This window comes from Archocentrus centrarchus, unplaced genomic scaffold (genome assembly GCF_007364275.1).
Source record: "Archocentrus centrarchus isolate MPI-CPG fArcCen1 unplaced genomic scaffold, fArcCen1 scaffold_30_ctg1, whole genome shotgun sequence".
Lineage (NCBI taxonomy): Eukaryota > Metazoa > Chordata > Actinopteri > Cichliformes > Cichlidae > Archocentrus > Archocentrus centrarchus.
In genome coordinates, this window is record NW_022060259.1 from 411,644 (window position 1) to 430,000 (window position 18,357).

An 18,357-nucleotide genomic window follows, 5' to 3' on the forward strand; every position below is an offset into this window, starting at 1 on the left:
GCTACTCGTGTGGCTGTTTTGGGGAAGGCAGCTCCTGTGCCTGACAAAGCCCCCTGATACCTTTAAGACAAGATGACAGAGAAAAAAATAAATAAAGGGAGTGGTGCCAAAATGAAAACAAACAAGTGTGTTTGGCAACTATGCATTTATGGAAGTATGACCAGAAGGGGAGTATTTGAGGTGTGGTCCTACTCATGAACTACAGAAACTTCATTCATTGGCAACAACCCAAATATGAATAAAAACATTTATTGATCATGAAAGAACAAGATAAGTCAGAAGATGTGGTTTGGGGTGGGCCTTATTGAGGATAGGCAGGGGCTCCCAGGCCCCACCAAAATCCGCCAAGGAAGCAACAATTAGCCATTGCACAGATTTTGAATGCATACGTACCCCATGGTTTGAATGAAGTATGATGATGCCACAGAAGAGATGCAAGACCGTGAGAGAGTCATTGAATGCTGATGGCATTAATGAACAGCGGTAACTAAGTATGGAAGGTGATGAAGAGGAACCTGTGATTAATGTAGAAGAAACCGATGCCAATGAGATAACCACTATGCATTTTAATTCACAAAACCAGATGGGAATGGAAGATGAAGCAGCAAGAACATCCATCCATCCATCCATCCATCCATCCATCCATCCATCCATCCATCCATCCATCCATCCATCCATCCCTTGTCTGGGGGGTTTCAAGCCAGACAAGAGACATAATCTCTGTGGCTCAGGAAGTAGAGCAGGTCATCTACCAATCGGAAGGTTGTTGAGTTGATCCCTCGCTGCTCCAGTCTGTATGCCAAAGTATCCTAGATACTGAACCCCAGATATGTGTTTATTGGAGCCTGATTATGTATGTGAATGTTAGATAGAAAGGACACAGAACGTGAATGTGTGTGTGAATGAGACATGCTGTATAAAGTGCTTTGAGTGCTCATGTAGAGTAGAAAAGCGCTATACAGGAATCATCCCGTTCACCATTTTGGCTGTATCAAGTGGCTCTTTGAGTTACTGTTGCTTTCTTATCAGTTCAAAGCAGTCTGGCCTCTGACATTAATGAGGTATTTTTGCCCGGAGTACTATGGCTCAATGGATATTTCTCTTTTTTGTGCCATTCTCTGTGAACACTACAGATGGCTGAAATAACTGTAGTGGTGACTGAAATACAGTTAATTAAGTTAATTATATTAAATCACAGCCCTTTTTTTTATTGCCCAATGCTCATGACCAATAATGGCACATTTTGATATCTAAAGACCACAACGATAGAGACCAGGAAGAAATCAATGCTATAATATGTATGCAAAATATGAGTAGAAAAATCAGACATGGCACATTGTGATTAGGTCTTACCAGTCCATCCAGCCAAACAGCGGCAGTGACCAGTAGAGTGGTGACATCCATCAGCATGACTGCAATCACAATGTTCTTTACAATCTAGACCATAGGTACCATCCTAAGGAGGAAGAACAAAGCAATCAAAGATGGAACACAGAAACATGTTTACTCACATGGCAGTTTATTATCAAGATTATCAAAACTATGGTGTGTGGTCTAAAACATATTGAATGCTTGTATGGGAGCTATGGGATTTATTGTAAAAAGTCATGTAGACAACAGTTTTTTGTTTTTTCAAATAAAGATTTGGGAGCTTGCATACAATCTCACCTGACAGTAGAGTTCGCACCTCTCTCCTCTCCATCCTGGAGCACAGGTACAGTGACCATCCAGGGGGCTACATGCTCCTCCATTTCCACACATACATGTGAGATTACAGCCCAAACCCCAGGTGCCACTGGGACAGTTGATGGAGCAGTCTACCCCATGCCACCCTGATTAAACAAGATAATTAACATTCAAACACACACATAACTTTCTTTTGATTACTATCAAAACATTTGATTGCCATTATACATGCTTCCATTAGGCAGTATTATTAGAAGACATAGCATACATTTTCATTGCTATGCAGATGATACTCAGCTTTATCTATCCATGAAGCCAGATGATAGTTAAACTGTAGGAATGTATTAACCTTTTATAGGGCAAGTGACTATTGTAATTTCCGCACACTTTATATATGACACCCATCCCGTGCCTCAGTAAACTTAAAAAGCATTTGGTCTTAAAGAATGTGGTCATGAAGAAATGGTCTGATGTTGTATAAAATTATAATGTGTATGTTCTAATGTTCTAAAAAGTGATGTTGTTGTGAATCTGTTGTAATGTTCTAAAATACATATTTCACCATATATGTGATTTTCTTGTACACTTCTTGGAATTTCTTTACCACTTTACCAAATATGGTAGCATCATTGACCTTGACCTTACGTGAAAATGAAACTTTTAAAAGTGTCAGAATAGCAGTAAAGTCTTGTTATATGCTCCAATAACACTCTAAGGTTGAAATTTTGAATGCTCTGTAAAGGGTTAAAGACATATAGACCTGGTTGAACTCTAATTTCTTGCTTCTAAATTGAAGTATTGTACTTGGCAAATCTTAGAAACATGGTGTCTAACCAGATGCTTACTGTGGAAGGCATTACCTTGGCCTCCAATAACATTGTGAGGAATCTTGGAGTAATTTTTGTATTTATATAGGACTGCTTTCTTGCATTTGTGCAATATTTCTAAAAGAAACATCCTATCTCAGAATGATGCTGAAAAACTAGTTCATGCCTTTATTACGTCTAAGCTGGACTATTATAATTCATTACCATCAGGTTGTCCTAGAAACTCCTTGAGAAGCTTTCACCTGATCCAAAATGCTTCAGCAAGAGTACTGACAGGGACTGAAAAGAGAGAGCAGATTTCTCCCATATTGGCTTCTCTTCACTGACGTCCTTTTAAATACAGAACTGAATTTAAAATCCTTCTTCTCACATACAAGGTCTTGAATAATCAGACCCCATGTTATCTTAAAGACCTCATAGATTATCATATCACCCCAATAGACTGCTGGCTTACTTGTGGTTCCTAGGATACTTAAAAGTAGAATGGGAGGCAGAGCCTTCAGCTTTCAGGCCCCTCTTCTGTGAAACCAGCTCCCAGTTTGGATTAGCGAGACAGACACCCTCTCTATTTTTAAGATTAGGCTTTAAACTTTCCTTGTTGATCAAACTTATAGTTAGGGCTGGATCAGGTGACCCTGAACCCTTAATGCACCTTGAGCCAACTGTTCGGTGCTATTTAAATAAAACTGAATTGAACCTTCACTTAGTTATGCAGCAATAGGCCTAGGCTGGTGGGGGTGGGGGTCTTCCCATGATCCACTGAGTGTTTCTTTGTTGAACTCTTTTTAATCTCTACATGTTCATACACCACTCTGCATCTTATCATTAGTTATTATTAATCTCTCGCTCTCTCCCACAGTGTGTCTTTTGCCCTGTCTCCCTCCCCTTACTCTTAACTGATTGCGGCAAATTGCTGCCCCTCCCTGAGCCTGGTTCTGCTGGAGGTTTCTTCCTGTTAAAAGGGAGATTTTCCTTCCCACTGTCACCAAGTGCTTGCTTATGGGAGGGTTTGATTGTTGGAGTTTTCTCTGTATCATTGTAGGGTCTTTATCTTACAATATAAACCACCTTGAAGTGACTGTTGTCGTGATTTGCCACACTGAATTGAAGTTAATGACTGCTTGACTGCCCTCACTGCTCCCTGAGGCCTAAACTTCGCCAAATAAAAGACCACAAGTCATCACTGCAAGGCAGGCTGCACAACGACTGTGACGTGGGCAAGACGTGGTCAAAGAGTCTCAATATTTCTGAATTATACTTCAGTCTCAACAACAGGCATTCAACAACTTAAGGAAGAGGCTCTCAGATGCCAGTATTTAATGTTCCCTGCGCTTACCCCCCAAGCTCCAGGTCGTCTACAACAACTCTGTCAAGCTCTTCAACTCACCTGTTGATGCTGAACAGTTTCCAGACTCCAGGGTGCACAATGAATGACATTTTTGCTAGCCATTTTTGCTTTGCATAACATCATATATGATGCGTGGCCATGTAATACTCATTTGGTTTAAATTATCTATATTTTTACGTTTTTCACTAATTTCTTCCCTCCTCTACCCTCTGCATTGTTCTCTGTTTTCTCTGAGGGGTGCTGATAGGGCAATACATAAGGTCTGCTCTGTTGTTGGTGACTCTAGTGCCACAGATTAGAGAGAGATTTTCTAAATGGGTTGGACATACCAACCGTTAGCGAAACAGCCAGACAAGAGATGGACTCCGACATCACACTTGATGAAATTTTGACTGCCATACATTCTTTTCCCACCGGTAAGACCTGTGGCCCAGATGGCTTTGGGAATGAGTTTTATAAAGCCTACATCAATGTCATTGCTCCACTTTTACTCTGCATGATTGTTTGATAAATGACAATATCCTTCCATCATCTTTGTATGAGGTTAATATTTGTTTGCTATTGAAAAACGATAGTGATGACACCAGCGTTGCTTTGTATCATCCTCACCCATTTGGGTGTTGCAGACACAGCCCCAATTTGTCTGTCAGTCTCCCACTCCCTTCTCCCGCCACTTGTGAACAAGACCCAGAGATACTTAAACTCCTCCACGTGGGGCAGCAACTCGTCCCTGAGTCAGAGTGGGTACTCCACCCTTTTCCAGCTGCGGTATGTTTGTGTTTGTGTTTGTTTGTGAGACAGACAATGTTCAAATTAGCTAAAACATCTGCCAGGGGCAGGGTTTGTTGTGCCCAGTACCACTTCTTGTTTGATTTAAAATCTACTGTAAAGGCAAAAAAGAATGCAAAAAATTGTATAATTGTCCAAATACTTATGGACCTAACTTTTGAGATTATTGACTCTATATCTCTGTACAGCAGATATATAGAGTGATTAAATTAGTGATTTTTCTTTTGCAAGGTAAGCTATTATGACTTACTAATTTCTAATTTCTCTGGAATATGTCCTCAAATAAGTTTGAGACCATGAGTTTAATGTAATGTCTTGTTTTCTCCTCCACTTCCTTGTTCTCTCTCCTCCTTCTCCTTCCCTCCTCCTCAACTCACCTGGTTTACAGGAGCAGGATCCCTCTACAGGGGAACACTGAGCGTTGTTCTTACAGTTACAGCTGGAGGAGCAGTTCACACCATACGTCCCTACTGGGCACGGGACTGAACAGGTGGGACCCTGAGAAGGTCAACAGATAAACTGTTAAAAATGGCTGTGAAAACAACACAGTTTCATTTCGGTTTGCTTGCATTTCTTCCATGCAAAGCTTGATCATTAACAGACCTAAAGGGACAGTTCATCTGTTGAACCAAACTGTTTTTGACACAATCAAAGGCTTTTGATTCACCCTTCTTTTACTTATCTACTTGTCATCTAGCCAAAGATATTGCACATGGTATGTGCAATATCTTTTAGGCCCCATATTTATCACACATACATGAAATACGACATAAGCATGAGCATCACTAGTATTTAAACATACTAAACATGGGTTTACCGTGAAGCCTGGAGCACAAATACACTCTCCAGTCACACTGTGGCAATCAGCACCATTCTGGCACTGGCACACCTGCTGACAGGACTCGCCATAAAATCCTGGGGCGCACGTCTCATTGCAGTACAGACCTGACCAACCAGGCAAACATGTGCACTCCCCTGACATTGGATGGCAGCTGGTCACAAGAGAAAAACACAGTAGTTATACACTTTGCTGAGGTGTAACTCAAAGGTCAAAGAAATCTTTATTATCCCCAGGGGGGCAAATAGTTTTGCAGCTAGCAGTCACATTTAAAACAACAAGAAGACACAACTGCAAACTCACATAAATAAATAAAACAATCATCCCATGTTATTTAATAAACCTATTGCCATGCTAACAAAAGAGGTTTTGAACTTATTGGTCCTTGACCTTGGCACCACATATCTGCGGCCATGAAGAGGGTGGCTGGAATCAGCCAGGACAGAACAGGCTTTTCTTAGGGCCCTGACCTTGTTCATATTTCATTTCATTTATTCATTTATTTAAATTAGGACAATGCATATTAATCAACATGTCTGCAATGAGCATCAATGTAAATATGCTGGAGTTAGCACAAAAGTTAGTTTTCATCCATTGTCCTAAAATTACAGTAAAGATAGGAACCCTAACAAAAACAAAGTAATCTACATATGAGTGCACCTCCAGTTAGTTTTCAGCCAATGTTTCAAAGAGTTTTTAAAGCTAGAGTAGGTGCCACAGTTCCTGATGGAAGCCGGCAGTGTGTTCCACGACTGCATGCCTCTAATGGACACCACCATTTGGCCAAATTTTGTCCTGCACCGCTGTACATTACAATCACCTCTGGTCAGTGCTCTTGTGTTTATTGTATTACTTGTTTTTTTGCTTATGCTTATAAATCCCATTGTTCAGGGAAACCCCTGCAATCGTGCGGCATAGTTTAACAATTCCCTGGACACGATTTCTATTCCTCAAATTTAACAGCCAATACCAACACATAAAAGAAAAAGTTGACACAGATTCTATAAAACAAAGAAAAAACATTCTCATAAAAGTATGGTCAATATTAAAATTTCAGAGCCTGCAAAGAAAAATAGTCTCTGATGTTCTTGCACACTGCATCAACCTGACTTCCAACAGTCGGGGCCTAAAGTGTTTAGTATGCTTGAAACAAATATTTCTATGACCCATTTTACAACATCAGTGGTCATCTATGTTATTTAACTCCAAAGATTAGCTAACATACCAGTAGTGTTTCCACAGTTAGCAACAAATATGAAGTAATTCCTTTGTTTTCCATCCGTGGCTGTAACACTTCCCTGTGTGTCTGAGCTGTCTTTTATTTAACTTGTACAACTTCTCTTCAACATCATAATTTTTCTTCTATGCCTGTCTGGGAAACCAAGCCACAAAAGTTGCTATATAAAGGACAATCTTTCAAAACAATTGAGGACAAGTAAAGATTTTCCTTTTAACAGTGTAGGTGTGGATCTGACTGAATTACATTAAACCTGAAGAAGCCTGTATTTGATAGTAACACAGCTTGACTGACAGCTGGCACAGTATTCCCATTGAGGAGAAGCAGACCAGCTGTTCTCTGCAATGACGCATGCAGCCCACAGCTGTGCCAGTCTAACTGATCACTATACTCAGCTGTCTACAGGCTCAGTGGTTACGCACACACACACACACACACACACACACACACACACACACACACACACACACACACACGAAACTGCTAAAACACAGAATAATGTTTTGGAGGGACAGTGTTATGATCTGTTTTTTAGTATCTTCAACACTAACTCTCACTGCAGAACAAAGTTTGTCAAAGGTGACAGCACTATTTACCACATACCTATGAGTGTTCCGGACATAGCATGGACACTTCCTATCACAACGTAGGCCGTAGAGCCCTTCAGGACACAATCGGACATCACATATCTCTCCTGTGTATCCTGGCTCACACAGACACATTCCATTTGTGTGGTAGCACTTGCTGTTGTTTTTACATTGACATGTCTTTGCACAGCCAGGACCGTAAGTACCAAATGGACAATCGTCCTGGCACCTGACAAAGAAATATCCACAGCAATTAGAAGAAGAGGAGATGCTCAATGACCATTCTTTAAAATGAAATATAAATTGTTGCTTTTTTGTTTGTTTGTTTATTAAGTCTGTGACTCTGGAAAAAGGCCTGAGGTTATTTTTTTTTTTTGATAAACTGCCGAAAATTGTGGCTGTAAGAATGTGTGGTTGTCTGTCTCTCTGTGCTAGCCCTGTATTGCCTGAATAGTGACCTGTCCAGGGTGTATTCTGCCTTTTGCCTATTATTATTATTATTATTATGATTTATATGATTTAACATTTATATTTCACCATTAAAAACTGTTTACCTTGCCTTGCTAGATATCAGTTTTTTTCAGCGCAACCTCACATGTGTGACTGAACAGCTATTTTTTAAAATTTTGACAAACTGTATAGTGAATATTTTTGAATTCCTGTGACACTGTTTCTATGGAGGCTGCTTCTGTACTTTGGGAGAATTTTTAAATATTTTGTTGATAAAATCTCTTCTTTACCATCTCCACACTCACACACTGTTTTAGATCAAGGTCCACCTCCTAAATGCTTGGCTGTTTTTCAGCAGTTTGAGCCAGTGGCTTTTTCTGTTTTAAAGGAAGTAGTCCATCATGTCCATCGTTAAAGACCTTCTGATTCCCCTCAAGATATCCTCCCCTCATGTCTTTTCAAGGAAACTCTTCACATTATTGGGCCTAGTATTTTGCTTATATTAAATGCTTCTTTGTCATCAGGTTGTGAACCAGCTGCTTTCAAACATGCTGTTGTGCAGCCTATTACTAAAAAGAAAAACTTTGATCCAAATGTTCTTTCTAATTTACAGGCAGATTTCTAAACTACCTTTTATCTCCAAAATAGTATGTGTCCATCGCCATCTACAGAATAAAACTGATGCTGATATTGGGCAATAGCAATCATTGCAGTCCAAATAAGAGTCTTCCTAGCTTTCATCAATATGTGAAGTGCAACACCAGGAAGGACTATATTCTGGATAAGTGCTATGGTAACATTAAGGAGGTCTATACAGCCAGAGCTAAACCTCCTCTTAGCAACTCAGACCAATGTGATTCATTTGTTACCCACATATAGGTCGTTTTTAAGTCCTGTGAGCCAGAAATAGGGGCTGTTAAGATATAGTCCCAGGACAAAACTGAGGAACTGGAAGGATGTACAGACTGGAAAATTTTTTTTAAAGGAAGCTGATATGTACTGTGCAGCTGAATCAGTAACTGCCTAAATCTCTTTTTGTGTAGACTCTATTATACCGCAGAAGGCTGTTATGAGATACCCGAATAATAAGCTCTACATCACAAGAGGCATTAAGGAATGTATTAAGAGGAAAAAGAAAGCCCTTAAATTAGGCAACATTGAAGGAGTTAGAGCAGCTCAGAAGGACGTGAATCAACAAATGAGACTAGCTAGGTTGCATTAGAAAGAAGAACAGGATTTTTCTATGTCTAACTCCAAGAAACTGTGGGACTCTATCAGAGTAAAGACAAACATAGAGGCTAAAAGGAAGCCTCTGTTTGCCAATGATGAAATCATACAAGCAAATGGATTGAATACATTCTACATGTGATTTGAATCTGATAACACCAGAGAATGCTGCACTGTCCTAAAGAATGTAACCTGTGATGTTAAGGACAGGATTTTAATGCTGCCACAAAAACTTTCAGACTGATGCAGGGGGTGACTGGGTCTGATAATATGTCCACTATCCTTTTAAAGACATTTACAGAGGAATTGACTCTAGCTTGGCACCAGCTGTTCCTACTCTCAGTTGATACACAGACTGTGGCAGAAATCTGGAAAAAATCTGTCACAATACCAGTTCCAAAAAAGGCATGTCCTCAGGAGGACAGTGATTAGAGGCCTGTCGTACTTATGTTTTTAAATCATTAGAGAGGCTCATGAAAAATGAACTTAAAACTGATGTGGGGCCACTGCTAGATAGGTATCCATTTGCCTACACAGGAACACAAATGATGCCATGTTAACATTAATGCATTTTATTTTAATGCGCTTTGAAAAGCCAGGTACATATGCTAGACTGTATTTTGTTGATTTTAGCTCAGCTTTAAACTCAGTTCAGCCACATTCTCCTTGAAAAGTTGGTGCAGATGAATGTAAGCCACTTTTTAATCAGGTGATATCATTCTGTCCTCACCAATAGTCAAGTCAAATTCAACTCTACTCTGTCAGATACATTGGTAAGCAGCACTGGTGCCACCCAGAGGTGTGTCAGTTCACCATTTTTGTTCACCTTATATACAAATGACTGTGACTTCTGAGCCAAATCAGCATATTGTGAGGTTTTCGGATGACACTGTACTTCTCAGTCTGCTCACCAAGGATACCAGTGAATCCACCCACAGAGCTGCTGTGGATAGGTTTGTGACTTGGTGTGATAACCATAAACTTCACATAAACACCTGCAAGACTGTTGAGATGCTGATGGATCCCAGGTCAGCTGGTGACCTGAACCCTGTGATCATACACAATAAAGCCATTAAACAGGTGACTTCATACAAATACCTCTGTGTTCACAGTAACTTGAGCTGGTGGGCACAGGTTGCCACTGGGCCCACCAGAATCCACCAGCTACTGTAATTGCCAGCTAATTGCATAGTTTTTTTTTAATAAATTGTATATTGTTTTCATTATATTTATGGTTTTATTGTATGTTTTATTATATTAAAATTTTATTGTGTTGTCTTACTGTATTTATTGGATTTTAGTGGTGTTGTTGGCCTGTTTTACTGTGCAGTGGTAAACCGAGCCAAATTTCTCCCACTAAAGAATCTTGATCTTGATTGATCTTGAAATAAAATTGACATTGACATATGTGTGGCAGCCATAACAAGAGCTGTTCAAATTCTCCAAATTCATAGGAAAAGAGCTTCAATGCTTCCTTTAACACCTCCTTTAGAATAGGATACACTGGCACCATCCTTTATGAAAGAAGAAAATGCCATTCCATCATTTATAGTGGTGCACATCATGTAAACATTAAATATATTTGCTTTTTACATTTCACATTAAACCCTACTAAAATGTTTTGAAATTTCAACGACTGTTAAATGCAGAGACTGTAAAAGTCTACATGCAAATGGAATACAATGCAAAGCATCAGTTCATCCAACCTGCAGTAGAACAGCAAGTCCAAACATCCAGCCAGAGGATATCCTCATTCTTGGGTATAAAAAACTGACCCTGTCACTGAAAACTGCATTGTACTGTGGGAATTTATTGGAAAGGTTTCTCTTACCGTTCTCCTGTGTATCCAGGGCTGCACAGGCACTGTCCAGTGGATGGCACACAAAAGCCATCATTGTGACACTGACATTCCTGGGAACAGTTCGATCCAAATCTCCCTTCTGGACATGGCTGTCCACACACTGTTCCCTGCAGACAACAGCACAGACAGTATTTAAGCTAATCTTATCCAATAAGCTAGTCTATAATTTCAAAAGTGTATTCTGTTCCTAGAATATATTCACAGAGCTCCATTTACATCATGACCTCGACATACTTATTATAAGAGATGTAGAGAGATATGTATGTCTGCTACCTGCAAGAAAGTTATCCAGAGAACTGCCGACTCTTTGAGCTTAACTCAGAGGAGAGACTCATTGTTTGAATTGTAACAAGACTTTCTCTCTGGTTTAGCTCATGGTAAATTATCAGTGTCGCAAAATATTAGCATGTAAAATGATACTGTCATTACTGCTTCTGTTGTTAGCTCTTATACAATATTATAATGTCCAGTGTATCTTTATGTCCAGTCTTCCACTAAATACCATTATGTTCACTGCACCTCTGATTTCTGTGATAGAATTTATCAACAGCAGTGTATTTTAGATTAGGATATTTATATACTGTATGTGTCCAACAGCACAAAGTGATCACAAAGAGTGTGAATAACAAAAACGCATTTTTCCAAAGAGTTACAGAACAGTCAGTGTTTGTACCATCCATCCTGCTGGACAGGAGCACTCTCCGGTCACATGGTGACACACTCCTCCATTCTGACATGGACACCTCTCCTCACACTGCTCCCCATGTTTACCCAGTGGACATAGGTCTCCACAGCTACCGAGAAAAAGAAAACAGCACTTGGTAAAATATACGTACTTTTGAAAGTCACTTACTGTATGTACTGTAAAATTCCTTAGTATATTTATGAAATCAATTGTAACTAATTTAACTTCATGGAGCAAGAATAAAGTAATGCTATTTTTGAATTTTTTTTTTTCTTTTTTGCTGTTAATGATTGATAAAACCATTGGGTATTAGCAAGTGCAAACAGGACCAGTAATAATGGTTTGCCTGCAGTGTGTTAAGTGGACTGAATTAGGGACCAGTGCAGTATGGTGGAGCAGTGCTTACACTGTGGCCTCGCAGCAAGAAGATCCACAAAGCAGTCCCATTCAGACCCATCATCAGCAGTATAAACTCAGTCACCTACAACATTTCCAAGCACCTCGCCACCATCCTATCTCCGCTTGTAGGTAACACACCCCATCACATTGAAAACTCGGCAAACTTTACCAACAAGCACCTAGGCATGCAGACTGTTGTGCCAGAATGGTTCACTCTCAGGAGCTCAGTAAATTCCAGCATGGTACCACAATAGGATATGCCACCTGCACATTAAGTCATGAAATTTCCTTGCTACTAAATATTCCACAGTTAGTGGTATTATAGCAAAATAGAAGTGATTGGGAATGACAGCAACTCACCCACGAAGTGGTAGGTCGTGTAAAATGACAGAGCAGGGCCAAATGGACGCTGATGCACATAGTAAAGAGAGGTCACCAACATTATGCAGAGTCAGTCACTACAGACCTCCAAACTTCATGAGGCCTTCAGATTAGCTCTAGAACAGTGCCTAGCGTCATCATATGGATTTTCATGGCCAAGCAGATGCATCCAAGCCTTACCCAGTGCAATGCAAAGTATTGTATGCAATGGTGTAAAGCATGCTGGCACTGGACTCCAGAGCAGTAGAGACTTTCTCTGAAGTGACGAGTCATGCATCTCCATCTGGCAATCCAATGGACGAGTCTGGGTTTGGCAGTTGCCAGGAGAACAGTACTTATCTGCCTGCATTGTGCCAAATGTAAAGTTTGGTGGGGTTACAGTGTGGGGGTGTTTTTCAGGAGTCAGGCTCGGCCCCTTAGTTCCAGTGAAAGGAACTCTAAATCCTTCAGCATAATAAGACATTTGGGACAATTTCATGCTTCCAACTTTGTGGAAACAGTTTGGGGATGGCCCCTTTCTGTTCCAACATGACTGCACACTAGTGCACAAAGCAGGTCCATAAAGACCTGGATGAGCGAGTTTATTGTGGGGGAACTTGACAGGCTGTACTACTGATCTCCACCTGATAGAACACCTTTGGGATGAATTAGAATGGAGACTGTGAGCCAGGCCTTATTGTCCACCATCAGTGTCTGGCCTCACAAATGTGTTTCTGGTAGAACTGTCAATCACTCCTATGAGCACACTCCTAAACTTTGTTGAAAGCCTTCCCAGCTGTTACAGCTGGAAAGGGTGGGCCGACATCATATTAAACCCTACAGATTAAGAATAGGACATCACTCAAGTTCATATGGTTGTGAAGGCATATGAGCCAATACTTTTGGCAATTTAGTGTATAAAAATGCACGTCATTGGTACAACAATTAAATGAAATTAGACAGACAACCCTATATTTCCTAACTGATTAACAATAATCAATCTAATTCCACTTTTTTATTATCATCCATCGATAAACTGCTTAATTTCTCCAAAACTGTACCACCTGAATTTCTTTAAATAGGTTCATGTAATGAAATCAAAAGCTCTTTAGAGACTGTCATTTTACCTGTTTCTATCTTTAATCACACCACTACTCAAGAACTGCTATGTAATAATTATAGACCTAATTCTAATGTTTCATTATTCAGCAAACCAGGAGACATGGAGGAGGCTGTAGGAGGGCAACAACCCAGCAGCAGGACCACTACCTTTGTGCAAGGAGGAACAGGAGGAGCACTGCCAGAGCCCTGCAAAATGACCTCCAGCAGACCACAAATGTGCATGTGTCTGCACAAACGGTTAGAAACCGACTCCATGAGGATGGTATGAGGGTCTGACGTCCACAAATGGGGGTTGTGCTCACAGCCCAACACTGTGCAGGATGCTTGGCATTTGCCAGAGAACACCAGGATTGGCAAATTCACCCCTGGCACCCTGTGCTCTTCACAGATGAAAGCAGGTTCACACTGAGCACACGTGACAGATGTGACAGAGTCTGGAGACGCTGTGGAGAACGATGTGCTGCCTGCAACATCCTTCAACATGACCGGTCTGGCAGTGGGTCAGTAATGTGTCGGTGGCATTTCTTTGGAGGGCCGCACAGCCCTCCATGTGCTCGCCAGAGGTAGCATGACTGCCATTAGGTACCGAGATGAGATCCTCAGACCCCTTGTGAGACCATATGCTGGTGTGGTTGGCCCTGGGTTCCTCCTAATGCAGGACAATGCTAGACCTCATGTGGCTGGAGTGTGTCAGCAGTTCCTGCAAGATGAAAACATTGAAGCTATGGACTGGCCTGCCAGTTCCCCAGACCTGAATCCGGTTGAGTACATCTGGGACATCATGTCTCGCTCCATCCACCAACGTGACGTTGCACCACAGACTGTCCAGGAGGCGATCCCTCAGGAGACCATCCGCCACCTCATCAGGAGCATGCCCAGGCATTGTAGGGAGGTCATACAGGCACGTGGAGGCCACACACAATACTGAGCCTCATTTTGACTTGTTTCAAGGACATTACATCAAAGTTGGATCAGCCTGTAGTGTGATTTTCCACTTTAATTTTGTGTGTGACTCCAAATCCAGTCCTCCATTGGTTAATACATTTGATTTCCATTGATGATTTTTGTGTGATTTTGTTGTCAGCACATTCAACTTTGTACAGAACAAAGTATTCAGTGAGAATATTTCATTCTTTCAGATCTAGGATGTGTTATTTGAGTGTTCCCTTTATTTTTTTGAGCAGTGAATTTAACTTCTATATGCGCCACTTAGAACATGATCAAGAATCGTAATATGTCCTATCAGGGTATGCAGATGATGGACATTCATACTGCCATTTTCCTCTGTTGATCTAACCTCTGTTCACAAACTAATGGGTTGTACCGATGAGATTAACTGTTGAATGTCTAAAATTTATTTTAGAATGGAACAGACACAAGACGGAAAAATGTGTTGTTGGTCGAAAAAATTTGTTCATATTGTTCATCCCTTTCTCTGAAACACTGAGCAAGTCAGGAATCTTGGCATTACTTTGGACACTGATCTTAGTTTTAATAATTATAATAATATTGTGTCTGTGTAGATTCTCAGTCATCCAGGTCATAGTAGTCTCTGGAGCTTGAAAAAGGCGACTGGACTTCTTTTTGTTTCTTGAAGACGTTTCACCTCTCATCCGAAAGGCTTCTTCAGTTCTCAACCAAATGGTGGAGAGACCCAGGTATTTAAACCCCTGTGGGCGTAGTCCCCTGGAGGTGGTTATGACCCTCTATTGATCATGTGCTTGAACACATGTGCCCAGGTGTGAAAGGGGCGTGGGTCATATTTAATCAGTGGTTTCAGTTGAAACCACTTTAGGACTCCGCTCCATTGTTTCCTGTGGCCTTTGCCCTTTTTCCTTCAGATGCAGATGTACTGCTGAATCTTGTCCTGTCGAGGTGGCTCTTCTATGTTGTGCCATTCGTTTGTGAAGAGGCTGTTTGGTTTCACCAATGTAGAGGTCCGAGCACTCTTCACTGCACTGAACAGCATACACTACATCGCTGATCTTGTGTTTGGCGGGTTTGTCCTTGGGATGAACCAGTTTTTGTCTTAGGGTGTGACTTGGTTTGAAGTATACTGCGATGTCATGCTTGGAGAAAATTCTTCTGAGTTTCTCTGACAAGCCTGACACATATGGGATGACAATGTCGTTCCTCTTGTCCTTCCTATTCTCTGTAGTTTGTGTTTGGCACAGGAATGAAGGCCAAACACAAACAACACCCCGACAGGACAAGATTCAGCAGTACATCTGCATCTGAAGGAAAAAGGGCACTCTTTTGAGGATGCCAATGTTCATATTTTGGACAGGGAAAACAGATGGTTTGAAAGAGGAGTGAAAGAAGCCATCTATGTCCACTGTGAACAACCATCATTGAACAGAGGAGGTGGATTACGTCACCAACTTTCCCCCGCTTACAGTGCTGTCCTGAGCTCCCTTCCCAGACGTCTCAACCCCCATTCACACCTTTGTTCCAGTGACCTCAATAGGCCACAGGAAACAATGGAGCGGAGTCCTAAATTGGTTTCAACTGAAACCACTGATTAAATATGACCCACGCCCCCTTCACACCTGGGCACATGTGTTCACGCACATGATCAATAGAGGGTCATAACCACCTCCAGGGGACTACGCCCACAGGGGTTTAAATACCTGGGTCTCTCCACCATTTGGTTGAGAACTTAAGAAGCCTTTCGGATGAGAGGTGAAACGTCTTCAAGAAACAAAAAGAAGTCCAGTCGCCTTTTTCAAGCTCCAGAGACTATAATAATATTGACGTCGGAAATGCTTCTTACCAATTCTCATCTCAAACTGACTCTAAGACATTGTCCTTGTCCATGCATTCATATCGAGCAGGTTAGAATACTAACTACTAAGCATCCCTTCAAGTTGTCCAGAGCGCAACAGCCAGAGTCCTTACAAATACATGGACTTTTGACCGTATTTGTCACGGTCCTTGGTCTAAGACCCAGTGTTTTCTGGTTTTGGACTTTTAGATTCTGTTTTGTCTCTGTTTAATTTATTGTTGGATATCCGAGTTCTGTTCTTGGTCATTGTTTTGCATTTCATTTCTGTTTCTCCATGCTTCCTGCATTCGGTCCTAGTCTGTCTCTTGTATTGTTTACCTTCTGTCTTTGTATGAAGTTCATGTGTCCTGGTTCAGGTCTCTGTTTGCCACTTCCTGTTTTGCTTTGTTAGCTTTAGCCTTGTTTGCTGGTATTCATATTTGCTTCCTTTATCCTGTTAGTTAGATTCTGTTCCGCTATGATTCCCTCGTGTGTCCCATCTCCCTGATTGCCTGGTGTGTATATATTGTCTCTGTTTTCTTCAGTCTTCTGTCCACAGTGATTACGTGACAATATTAGCCCAGTCCTGAAGCTGCTTCATTGACTCCCAGTTCAAGACAGAATTACCTTTAAAATCATTCTACTGTTTTAGTTCATAGTGCTTTCAGTGGTTTGGCCTCACTGAGTCAGACCTCTCAGGTGAGGGAATTCAGGGAGCACTACCTTCTGCATGATTAAAGTCTCTTGCTATAATATGCAGTGTATCTGGTGTCTTGTTATGTTCATTCATGTATCTGTTTCCTCAGAGTGTCCTGCCTCCTTTGTGTTTGTGTGTCTGGTTTTGTCTCATCTCTGTGCCCCCGTGTCTGTCTTGTCTCTCTGCCCTGATCTTTGTGCTCTTAGTTCCCTGCCTGTCCTGGTCTCGTCTCTATGTTTTGTCCTTGGTATCCCCTGCATTTGGTGAGTCTCGTCTCTGTATTGTTTATCTTTTGTCTCTATGTCAAGTTTGTCTGTCTTAGTCCTGGGTCTCCATGTTTGTTACTTCCTGTCTTATTTTGATAGTCTGTAGTCTAGTGTGTTATTTAGCTTTGCTTACATGGTCTTTTTTTCTGGGATTAATTTCAGGTGTATTCATGGGTATGTCTTATCTACTTGATTACTACCTGTGTATATATTGTCTGTGGTTTCCTCAGTTGTTGGTTGTGTTGTCATCAATGGCTTCCCTAGGTTATGTGTTCCCTTGTGTTTCTAAGTGCTTCCTAGTTAGTATTTTCCTGGCTCCAGACCTGTTTATATTTTAAGGCTTCTCCGTGAGAATCAGCAAATAAATCTGTGTATTTTTAAGCTCAATCCTGTCTCACAAGTCCTGCTTTGAGGACCTAAACCCGCCTGCCACACAATGGTACATGACAAACAGTTTTAGACTGGCCTAGTCAGTCTCCAGACTTAAACCCTATAGAGCATACATTTTACCTGCTAAAGAGGAGACTGACGGGAGTAACTCCCTTAAACAAACAACAAGTGAAAGAGGCTGCGGTGAAAGCCTGGAACATCATCACAAATGAAGAATGCAAAGGTTTAGTGATGTCTGAGGGTCACAGGCTTGAAATTATTGCAAGCAAAGGATTTGCAAAATAAATATTAAGTCTTATTCACTTTAATCTATTTTACGTTTATCTGTTCCAATACTTTTGCTCACAAGAAAAATGGGTGGGTTCAAACAAAAGGTGATATCTTCTGAACTGTGTATCAGATTCAGATGTAAATACCTTGAAATAAAAACTGGGATATTGATCTTTTGTCTCATATAGAATTTTTGATGTCAAACCCAAATGTTTTCAGTCCACAGTAAAAATAAAGGGATTGGCCTCACTGGTCCAATACTAGCCGTTTTCTTTTATGTCAGTCTTGGTATTATTTAACACTTTCTCTCCCCTGACTTACAAAGCACCAGTGTATCCTGGTGGGCATTTGCATTCTCCGGTCACATGATGACAGGCAGCGCCATTTTGGCATTGGCATTTCTGTTGGCATCCATTCCCATAGGTGCCTACGTCACACCGGGCCTCACATCGCCAACCTCTGTATCCAGGAGTGCAGATACAGGCTCCAGTGATAGGGTTACACAGAGCTCCGTTCTGGCACTGACATCTGTTACTGCAGTGGGAACCCCAGTG

At 41.1% G+C, this 18,357-nt stretch overlaps 1 protein-coding gene across 1 annotated transcript in view; it reads right to left on the bottom strand.

Moving 5' to 3' along the window:
- The window catches only part of megf10 (multiple EGF-like-domains 10), a 91,695-nt gene that overhangs the window by 30,826 nt on the left and 42,512 nt on the right, over positions 1-18,357 (bottom strand). The window contains exons 6-13 of the mRNA XM_030723949.1: positions 18,125-18,357; positions 11,524-11,644; positions 10,821-10,957; positions 7,329-7,541; positions 5,468-5,642; positions 5,028-5,148; positions 1,669-1,832; positions 1,354-1,456 (exon numbers count right to left, since the gene is read on the bottom strand). The exon at positions 18,125-18,357 is cut by the window's right edge and continues 14 nt beyond it. Of these exons, the coding sequence (XP_030579809.1) occupies positions 1,354-1,456; positions 1,669-1,832; positions 5,028-5,148; positions 5,468-5,642; positions 7,329-7,541; positions 10,821-10,957; positions 11,524-11,644; positions 18,125-18,357 (1,267 nt within the window). The remainder of the gene's footprint in view (positions 1-1,353; positions 1,457-1,668; positions 1,833-5,027; positions 5,149-5,467; positions 5,643-7,328; positions 7,542-10,820; positions 10,958-11,523; positions 11,645-18,124) is intronic.